This window comes from Anomaloglossus baeobatrachus, chromosome 2, assembly GCF_048569485.1.
Source record: "Anomaloglossus baeobatrachus isolate aAnoBae1 chromosome 2, aAnoBae1.hap1, whole genome shotgun sequence".
In the NCBI taxonomy this organism is placed as follows: domain Eukaryota; kingdom Metazoa; phylum Chordata; class Amphibia; order Anura; family Aromobatidae; genus Anomaloglossus; species Anomaloglossus baeobatrachus.
In genome coordinates, this window is record NC_134354.1 from 541,214,452 (window position 1) to 541,226,080 (window position 11,629).

The 11,629-nt window shown below is 43.1% G+C and overlaps 1 protein-coding gene across 1 annotated transcript in view; it reads right to left on the reverse strand.

The window, feature by feature from the left end:
• The window catches only part of PROZ (protein Z, vitamin K dependent plasma glycoprotein), a 54,186-nt gene extending 49,492 nt beyond the window's left edge, over window positions 1-4,694 (reverse strand). Inside the window, exon 1 of the mRNA XM_075334332.1 lies at window positions 4,625-4,694. Coding sequence (XP_075190447.1) covers window positions 4,625-4,694 — 70 coding nt within the window. The remainder of the gene's footprint in view (window positions 1-4,624) is intronic.
• Between the last annotated feature and the right edge of the window lie 6,935 nt (window positions 4,695-11,629).

An 11,629-nucleotide genomic window follows, 5' to 3' on the forward strand; every position in this document is an offset into this window, starting at 1 on the left:
GGACTCTTTCTGCAGCGATTTGAAGCGCACGTGTGCTGTTCAAATCGCTGCAGAAATTTCTGCAGGGCCAGTACGCAACGTGCGCACATAGCCCAATAATTCCACAGCACTTTACAGATGTCATCACTGTCCCAATTGGGGCTCACAATCTAAAGTCCCTATCTGTATGTCTTTGGAGTGTGGGAGGAAACAGGAGAACTTGGAGGAAACCCACATAAGCACAGGGAGAACATACAAACTCCTTGCAGATCTTGTCCTTAGTGGGATTGGGCTAAACATCCATTGTTATGTGAAAGTCACCAGCACACAATGCTGGATGGTGGTCTCAAAGTGTACTAGACACTAGTAAAGTTTGTCCAAATTAAATCGCATTCCCCAGCTTAGCGTCCAGCAGTAGCGTACCGTCAATAGAGGCAGGCCAGGCAGATGCTGAGACATTTGAAAGCAATGATGAGACCGAGCGCAGCGCTCCCTTCTCATCATTGTCCCACTGGTGTCTATGCTCTCTGTCAGCTCAGCACAGCAGTGACATCACTACTGCACAACAGTCGTCACCGTGCTGAGATGTGCAGAGCACTGACAGCCTGCGAACAAGGAACAGCGGCGGGGGACCGAGGAGAGGTGAGTATGCAGTGTCGGACTGGTCCCCCTTTACAGCGAGCTGGTTAACAGCTGGCTGCTATCAGCGGGCTGGACTACGGCAGGGGGCCCCAGGCAGCTCCACCAGTGGCTGTGCCAGGGCCGCGGGGCCACCTGTTTCTGTGTCGGCTGGGACTGCACTGCGCCTTCAGTTGTTTGTGTGCCGCCCTGCAGTGTCACAGTTAACAGACGCTGCCATGTCTGCTAACTGTGATGTCACGCTGTGCGCCCTGGACTCCTACTTTCCCACCTGAGAGAATCATCCTTAGAGCCTGCAGGCTGGACTAGAGACCAGCAGTGGGAAGGTAAGAACTCCCCTAATATGTATGTATGTTTGTGTATATTTAAATGTCTGTTTATATGACTTTTTTTGTATGAATGAGTATATCTCTGGGTACATGTGTGTATGCATGTATGTGCCTGTGTGTCTATTTATTTGTCTGTGCATTTGCCTATATTACTTTCTATGTGCATGTATGTGCCTACATGTGTTTCCACATACACACACACCACATACACTCCACATACACACACCACATACAGTGTGTGCAGGCTTGTGCCTGTGTGTCTACATATGTGTGCGTGTCTGTGAGTGCGTGCCTGTGTCTACATGTGTGTGCGTGTCTGTGTATGTGTTTGCCTGTCTGCATGTGTAAATATATGTGTGTCTGTATGCGTGCATGTGACTGGCTGTGTTCTTGTGCATCTCTACATATGTATGCATGCATGTGCCTGGCTGCGTTCTTGTGCGTGTCTGTGTGCGTGCATCTGTCTGCGTGGTTATGTATGTGTGCGTGTCTGTATTCATGTGCATGTCTGTGGGAATATGGGCATGTGTCTATGTGTCTGTCTATGTGCACTTGCCTGCATGTGTATACACGTTTTTGCATGTGTGCATGTTTTGTGTCTACCTATGTGTACGTGTGCCTGTCTGTGTGTTTGTCAGCATGTCTGTACATTTGTCTGTGTGTCTACATATGTAAGGATAGATATGTATGTGCGCATTTCTGTGTCTACATGTGTGTGCCTGTCCTCATGTCTGTGTGCATGTCTTCATGTGTGTTCATGCCTGTGTGTTTACGTATGTATGATTGTGTGCTTGTCTGCATGAGTGTTCATGTCTGTGTGCATTTGTATGCATGTGTCTGTGTGCCTGTCTTCGTATGCCTGTGTGCATATGTCTGTGTACCTGTCTACATGCATTTGTCTGACTGTCTTCATATATCTGTGTGTCTACGTATGTAAGTGTGTGTGCATGTATGTGTGTCTCAATATATTTGTGCATCTGCGTATGTGTGCGTGTGCATGTGCTCGTCTGCGTGCATGTGCCAGTGTGTGCCTGTCTGCATGTGTGTTCATATCTTTGTGTCTACATCACATCTTTTAACAGTGCTACACGCTATGCTCTGATGTCATCGCACGGCTTCGGATGGGTGAGGTGGCCATTTGATCGCGCCAGATATGATGCTGCAAGAGGACGCCGGGGGAGCGCAGGGAGGTGAGAAGAATCTTTTTGTTCCTCCCTCTGTGAATGGACAGTGTACTGGATATAGGAGCCCAGGATAGGACAGTTAAGGAGAGTGGGATGGAGGAACATAGGGGCCTAGTATGGGGCAGTATAGGGGCCTCGGATGGAGGAACATATGGGCCCAGGATAGGGGAACATAGGACCCTAGGAAGGGATACATTTTTAAATAAAGGGGCCTACGGTAGGATGGGAGACTGCCGTAATATAATTTAATTTTGAGGATACTATTTTCCATGGGGGGAACAAAAGTCTGACGTAGTGTAGAAATTGGTGAAAAAGTATGGAATCTGGTCTGAGAGTGATTGGCTATAGGTGACTGTGTTATTTTCTGCAGAGTCGAGTCATGGTAGGAAGAAATGATAGCGGTCAGTGTCGGATGAAGAGGAAAAATGATGATGAATAACCTCAGCTAGAGACGTCACTGGTAAGTCAGTGTATTACATGTACACTCACACTATACACTACTGTATATATAGAGCTCGTGTGTAAAATGTCACTGGTGATCACTGTATTACCCATATATAGATCTCCTGTTTATAAAATCACCGGTGGTCACTGTATTACCTGTACACTATATACAGAATTCCTATCTATAACGTCACCAGTGATCACTTTATTACTGGTACACTGACACTATATATAGAGCGCCTGTGTATAATGTCACTGGTGATCACTGTATCACCTGTAAACTATACACATACACTATATACAGAGCTCCTGTGTATGTCTTACTGGTAAGCCAGTGTATTATAGTACATGTACACACACACACACACACACACACACACACACACACACACTATATACAGAGCTGTGTATAATGTCATTGGTGATCACTGTATTACCTATATATAGTTTTCCTGTCTATAAAGTCACCATTGATCACTGTATTACCTATACTATATACAGAATTCCTGTGTATAATGTCACCGGTGATCACTGTATTACATGTACACTGAAACAGAGCTCCTGTGTATAATGGTACTGATGGTAATATTAGTGTTATTAGTATTGGTGTTTTTATTCATGATCATTATTGTAGTATTATTCAGTCACTATGTGGTCTGGTCATGGGGTGTTGGTATTTGACCCTTGTATGTGGTTGTATTTGGTCACTATGTCATCGCAATATGTATTCTGGTCACAGTATGATAGTATTTCTCTCTTATATACTGTTATTTGGTCAATATGTGGTCTGATGAAGTGCTATGAGGGAGCCTTTATACTTTTATCTAGAGTTATATGAGGGCCATTGTACTGTGTGTAAGCAATTATATAGTGTGAAGGTTCGTGTGGGATCCTTCATACTGCATGGAGGGCTGTGTGGGGGCTATTATACTATTTGGAGGATAGTAAGGGCCATTATACTGCATGAAGGGCTGTGGGGGGGGGATCGCCATTCATTGCCAAGGTAGTTAAAGGCGGATACAGTAGGGTCATCATACTGTGTGTGTGGATGGTATTGTGGAACAATTTACTGTTGGGATCATGCAGTGTTTGTGGAGCACTTTTGTTACATCATATATTATGGCTGCAATGAAAGGGGATCTAGGGGATTCAATAGAAGGAAAAATACTTTGTAGGAGCTGTAAAGTTCTCTAATATGCTCTTCTGTGACCCAGCCAAATATTATTTATTTTATTTTTTCTTTTGGGAGGGGGGGCCCAATTAGAAATTCTGCTATGGGGCCCTATGATTTCTATGTACACCCCTGGGGTCTAGGTCAGTAAACTGTAGCTACTGGATGTAGCCTTGAGAACAGCCTATCTGCCGGCATCAGCGGATCTTCTTTTAACTCTTTTACCTAGCACAACGTCATGTTTGGCGCATGACACACATGTGACATTACGACAGGCCATCTAATCAAAAGTAGAGCCACAAATGCCATCAGGAAAGAGGCGGTTCTCAAGGCTCTTGTCCAGTGGCCATAGATTACTGACCTAGCTACTGGACTGAATCCTGAGAATCATGTCGCACCAACACCTAAACGCTAATAATCCTGCTGTCAATATCAAGGCTAAAAATGTGCAGTTTTCTCATGGTATCTGGACTGTGTAATCCTGAAAAACCGATAACTCAGGGGAGATACAGGATTATACAGATATCAAAAAGACGAAGTAAACAAAATTGTCCTGAATTCTAGCCAAAAATATTCTAATCCAGATCCATTGAGTCTACCATTATATTTAAGTTGAGAACATTTGGACAGAAAGAACCATATACAAATAATTATTTCTTATGATCTAAACGACTTTGCCAGTGCTACAATAGTCCTCCTGTATTAGCTTACCAGTAACACTTAAAACAAATTTACATTACTTGGAGCCAGATGGTGTTAGTATAAGACATAAAAATGATTATTAAGTTTACTTACATATTTCACTTTTATAACCCCCCCACCAAAAAAAAAAAAAATCCAAACGTACATTTGGTCAAAAATTCAAAATGAGATCATACCTGTTTGTTCTGTTTGATGGATGAAGAGCACAATAAAGGACATGCACAGAGTCTGCACAGAATTTGCCATTTTGCTCCCTTGTCAAAATGGAAAGAGATGTTGATTTAAGAACTGGTAAATAGAGAAAAACCTTTTTTTAAAAGTTCAAAGATCAGGGTCGATTGAATGTACACTTTGGAAGTTTGAAAGCCAGGGCTTCGTTTGCCTGGAAGTCAGGTCACTGGTACATTTGTTAAATGAACAGAGAAAAAAAATAAAAAAAAAAAAAAAATATATATATATATATATATATATATATATATATAAATAATGGTAACATATTAAAGAAGCACCTCTATGAAACTTTTCATCACCGAAACCTGTGTAAATGTATATGTAGGATAGTGTAAGCTTGGTAATATGTTCATCCGATTTCCAGGGCTACTACAGTGCTGTTCTCACTAACGTGACTTTTATTCCAACTTGCCAGATCACACTGTAGTCTATGTGTAAAATGTAAGTCTATGAAGCCTTGGTCTGACACTCCATAGACTTCCATTGCAAAACCAAGTAAAGGGTCACATACAGCAAATGAAAAATGTATTGATCACACCACTAATTTTCTCAGTAAAGATACTTCAAAAGGTGCTCTCGCCATGAATTTCATACCTGATGTCAGTAACAACCTATCCAATCCAGCTGGATGGGGAACAACCCATCAAATCTACACAGACAAATAAATCAAATCATAAAAATCCACAAATTCAGTTATGTGTAATAACCAGAAGTGACACAGGTAAAAAGTGTTGAAGACGCTTACTAAAATTAATTTGATATTTCATACAGAAGCTTTTCTTGGTGATGAAGCTTCAAGATGCCTTTTGTATGGAGAAGCTAGTCACATGCATTGCTCAGGTGTGAATTTGTGCCATTTTTCCACACAAACACCATTCAAATCCTGAAGGTCCCGTGGGCTCCTTTTATCAACGCTTGAGCTTTATTTCCTTCAATAAATTTTCTACTGGAGTCAGGTCAGATGATTGGTTGAGCCATTCTAGCAACTTTATTTTCTTTCTCTAAAACCAATTCAGAGTTTCCTTGGCTGTATGTTTTGGGATCATTGTCTTGTTGAAATGTCCACCATTATTTCATCTTCATCATCCTGGTAGATGGCAACAGATTTTTATCAAGAATGTCTTGGTACACTTGTCCATTCATCCTTTCTTCAATTCCATGGAATTTCCATGTGCCGTATACTAAAAAATGGCCCCAAACCATGATATTCCCAACTCCATACTTCACTGCAGGTATGGTGTTTTTGGGATGATATGCAGTGCCTTTTAGTCTCCAAACATGGTATGTATTATAGCATCCAAAGAGTTCAACTTTGGATTCACCTGACCAGACTAAATTCTTCTAGTATGTCACAGGCTTGTTTAAATGTTGTTGAGCAAGCTTTAGACAAGCTTGAACATGCTTTTTGCTCATCAGTGGAGTCCTGCTTGGTGAGTGTGCAAACAGGTCAAGGAGGTTGAGTGCATTACTTAATGTTTTCTTTGAAACAGTTGTACCTGCTGATTCCAGGTATTTCTGTAGCTCTCCACAGGTTGTTCTTGGCTCTTGGACAACACATGATAATTTTCACCCCTCTGTCTGAAATATTGTGGGGGGCACCTGGTCATGATCGGTTTATGGTGAATTGATATTCATTCCACTTCTGGATTATGGCCCCAACAGTGCTTACTCAAACCTTCATTAGTATAGAAATGCTTCTGTAACCAATGCCATCAGTATGTTTTGCAACAATAAGATTGTGAAGGTCTTGAGACAGCTCACTGGTTTTATCCAATATGAGATGTGTCTTGTGTGGCACCTTGGTAATGAGAGACCTTTTTATAGGCCATTAGTTGAATCAGCAGATATTATTTTTCTTTCCAATTTAAAGTTTTATTGAGTTTTAAAGAATACATTAAAAGAACATGGATCCATGTTATAACTGACAATGCGAAACCAAAGTCTATGCGACACAACACATTCGCAAACGTCATGACATTATGTAAATGATTGATATAATACATGGATAGTCATTTTGAACCAAAAAGAATAATAAGCCATTTGAGGAAAGGTGAAGAAGCAGTATGATCACGAAAGATAGCAAAGGAAGGATAGGTCAGGGCAGGAGGGGAAGAGATGGAGAGTAGAACGCATCGGCCAGGTCTGATACTTTGTCCGTTGGGCCAAGACATGTTGGAAAGGTGGTGAATATTATCTGAAGTAAGTGGGGCCAAGGTGCCTATCTTCCGGAGGTTAGATTAATTCAAGAAATGTTTTGCCAGAGAGGAATGACTCCCATTGAAACCATTTAGTGGCTGTCGCCACCGTCTGTCCGCTCAACTGGGCCATCACCATTTCCATGCGGTGGATCACATTCACTTCCATTACCCACTCGTCTATCGTAGGGGGTGCAGGATCTTTCCAGCACCGTGGGACCACTGTCTTGGCTGCCTGGAGAAGGTCGCCCAAGAGGGACTTTCTAAAGGCCTTTTCCGAGACATTAAAAATGTATAGTAGGACTGCATCTGGGTGGCTGGGGACTATGATCCCTGTGACCTCCTGTATAGCTGCTAGTACTTTTTTCCAAAAGACCCCCAAGCCCGGGCAATACCACCAGATGTGGGACATGGTGCCTCCCTGTGCTCCACAACGCCAACAGGTATAAGGTACCTCGGGACTCCACACATGAAGAGACGCTGGGACCCTGTACCACCTGGAAAGTATTTTATAGCTGGTTTCTTGCATTCTGGTGGCCACGACGGACTTGTGGGTCAGTCGGAAGCAACGTGCCCACTGGTTCCCGAGGAACGTCTGGTTGACCTCTGCTTCCCACGCCGCACAAAAGCGAGGAAGGGACGCCTCTGCCGCGTTGGTTATGATCTTATATATTTTTGATATCGCATGACGTGTATCTAAGGACCCAGTGCAAAGGTTTTCAAATGGGGTTTGGGGTGGAAGATGCGCCATAACAATGTTTTGTGAGATTATGAAGTGTTTGAGTTGTGCATATTCAAAATGAAACCGCATCCTGAAATTACGATTTTCCATAATCTCCAGAAGCGGTAGAAGGGAACCCCCAGGGGCCACCTGGTTCAGTCTTAAGGGGCTCTGTTTTGTACTGCCCAGGAAGTTGTTGGGTGATGCCCCCGGTAGAAACTCAGGGTTATCGGTTAATGGCATAAGGGGTCCTCCCGGCTGAATCAGGCGAGTGCGTAATGATGTAGAGTGTACAGTTTTCAATGTTTGTTTAGTGCTATAAGACATTTCGATCTTATGTTTGGTAAGGAGTGGCCAGGTCCACGGCAGGGTCAGCACTGACAAGGGGCATAGATCCTGCGCTAGGCAGACCCAAAGCTTAGACCCAGAGCTATGCAACAGGTCCAAAACTCTGGCATGATAGGAAAGAGGGGCGTGCACACTAGTTTGAGGGCGAGGTGCTAGTGAATGGGTAAAACCCTTCAATATACAAGTAGAGGTACACTGCACACTCAATGTGATAAATAATGTATTAATTTTATTGAAAATTCAAAAAAACCTTGCAAAGGAATTGAACTAAAGACAGAAAATAGCTCTGACGTTGCGGCCACAGGCCTTGTTCACAGAGTCTGTTGTGAAAAATAGAGCATAAACACATACAATTAGTACAAAACAAATAATATTATGCTATTTTGCGATTTTGTAAGAAAGTGAACATGAATCTCGTCGGTGATATACGAAAGATGTACGTACATACAGACATGTACATATATATATACATATACATACATACATATACATATACATACACGCATAATGTACACACATAGACATAAACAAGTAGATCAAGTCTAGATTATAGTAAGTCAAGAATGCAGAATACATCCGTCATACGTATATACGCAGGTACATAACAATGGGAGCAAAGGCAAAGGAAGGTGGAGCAAGGGGAAGTTTTTCAAGAGACTGGTAGCAGCATGAGGTAGTGAAAGAACAGATTAAGGTGGTGAAAAAAAACAGGTGATACTACCTGTCACTAATAGTTCTGTATTCCAGGGAGAATGCTAAAATATAAAATAGATATCTGTATGTATAAAGCTAGGAATATATACGTATAAAGGAAGTGGTGTAAGTAGATAGGTTACCTGAATCAATATAGACGTGGTAGTTACATATAGGGTATGGATGGGATACCAGGAACGCCTGGGATGTATTTTCTATGTATGAGAAGGAATAGGAAAGTCAGCCCAGTATAAACATAGAGTGAGGAAATCTGGAAAATGTAATCTTACCTGAGCCTGTGTGGACGCCAGCACTCACGTGCCTTGGCTGTATAGGACGGCTAGTGTCAGCTGTATTGTGGCACTTTAAATACATAGTAAGTGGGAGGGGTATTGGCGTCATGGAGCTCACGTGGTAAGCTCCCAGCTGATCAGGTCATTAGTATGCAGTGCCTGTGTGATGACTGGGAATCGAAGGAAAGGGTATGACCTAATGCGCGTGCGCGGTACACGGCCTCATGTGTAGGGATGTAACATAACAATGGCAAGGAGATGACGTCGTGCGCTGGGCGCCGATATCATCTCATCAGAGCCCAGAGACTGTATATATAGACAGGGGGGATGGCGCCGTGACGTCACCGCACACGGCACCAGCGTGGCCGAGACATCAGGAGAAGGGATGATCTCCTCGGCAGAGATATGATTCGCCCTGACCACGCAGGCGCGCTAGATCATCCCTTCTCCTGATTCTCGGCCATCACGCATGCGCAGACGCGCAGCGTCAGCTCTGTAGCGTGGCAACATGCTGTTATTTCAGGGGCGGGCGCTGGTGCCGTGTGGTGAGTGCTGGCGTCCACACAGGCTCAGGTAAGATTACATTTTCCAGATTTCCTCACTCTATGTTTATACTGGGCTGACTTTCCTATTCCTTCTCATACATAGAAAATACATCCCAGGCGTTCCTGGTATCCCATCCATACCCTATATGTAACTACCACGTCTATATTGATTCAGGTAACCTATCTACTTACACCACTTCCTATATACGTATATATTCCTAGCTTTATACATACAGATATCTATTTTATATTTTAGCATTCTCCCTGGAATACAGAACTATTAGTTACAGGTAGTATCACCTGTTTTTTTTCACCACCTTAATCTGTTCTTTCACTACCTCATGCTGCTACCAGTCTCTTGAAAAACTTCCCCTTGCTCCACCTTCCTTTGCCTTTGCTCCCATTGTTATGTACCTGCGTATATACGTATGACGGATGTATTCTGCATTCTTGACTTACTATAATCTAGACTTGATCTACTTGTTTATGTCTATGTGTGTACATTATGCGTGTATGTATATGTATATGTATGTATGTATATGTATATATATATGTACATGTCTGTATGTACGTACATCTTTCGTATATCACCGACGAGATTCATGTTCACTTTCTTACAAAATCGCAAAATAGCATAATATTATTTGTTTTGTACTAATTGTATGTGTTTATGCTCTATTTTTCACAACAGACTCTGTGAACAAGGCCTGTGGCCGCAACGTCAGAGCTATTTTCTGTCTTTAGTTCAATTCCTTTGCAAGGTTTTTTTGAATTTTCAATAAAATTAATACATTATTTATCACATTGAGTGTGCAGTGTACCAAAACTCTGGCATGGGCGGCCGCCATGTAATAACGCCTGCAGTCGGGCAGCCCCACACCTCCTGCGTTCTTGGTCCTAGTTAGAACGCTGCTCCTGAGACGGGCGCGCTTCTTTGACCACACGAATTGATTAAATAAGCGCTGTATCCTGGCCAATAGGCTGCCAGAACGTAAACCGGGACCGTCTGTATCAAGTACAGCAATCTAGGCAGGGCTGTCATTCTAAGGGCGCCAATCCTGCCGAACCATGAAAGAGTACCTCTCTGCCACAAGGTCAGGTCTCCCTCAAGCTTTGACAGGAAGCTTTGATAGTTTAGTTGAAAAAGTCTCGTCAAATCGGATGGGATATTGATGCCCAAGTATCCAATACTGCCGTGGGGTGGCCATCTGAAGGGGAAGTTAGGTTTTATTGCATTTATTGTCGTTTGTGGCAAAGTAATATTTAGGGCCTCTGATTTATCAAAATTAATTTTAAAGTTGGACCATTTACTAAAGCGGTTTAGTTCTAGCATTAGGGGTGGGAGTGATGTGAGGGGGTAACAGAGGTAAATAAGAAGATCGTCGGCAAAGGCGGCGCATTTATGTTCCCGATTGGCGATCCTAATACCCTGTATATCCGTGTTGGTCCTAATGGCCGACAACAAGTGCTCCATGACCAGGATATATAGCAGAGGTGACAAGGGACACCACTGCCTGGTCCAGTTATGGATGGAGAAGGGCCTCGACAGAGTGCCATTAATTTTAAGGTGTGCAGTCGGTGAATGATATAAGGCCATAATCCTGGATGAAAAAACTGGCCCCAGGCCCACATGGTCCAGTGTTTGTGAAAGCGACTGCCAGGAGACTCTGTCGAAGTCCTTCTCAGCGTCCAGAGATAGCAACATCAAAGAGAGTTTTTTTGTGTGTGCATGTTGGATCAGGTCCAAGGTCTTTATTGTATTGTCCCTCGCCTCCCTACCCGGGACAAATCCAACCTGGTCCAGATGTATCAGGTCAGGGAGTAAAGGGCCAAGTCTATTTGCCAAAAGCTTGGCATAGAATTTTAAGTCGACATTAAGGAGTGAGATCGGTCTAAAACTGCTACACACCGTGGGGTCTTAAACCAGCCTTGCGGAGCAAGGAGATGTGGGCCGTAGTGGAATGGGGAGGGAGAGGGACAGAGTCAGAAATTGAATTGAAGGAGAGAAGCATTAGGGGAGCCAATTGTTCAGGAAAGGATTTGTAGAATTTGGCGGGGAACCCGTCTGGTCCAGGACTCTTATTACCAGGTGAGTCGCTAATCACCACCAACAATTCCTCCAGTGAAAATGGGCTTTCCAAGTTTTCAATTATAG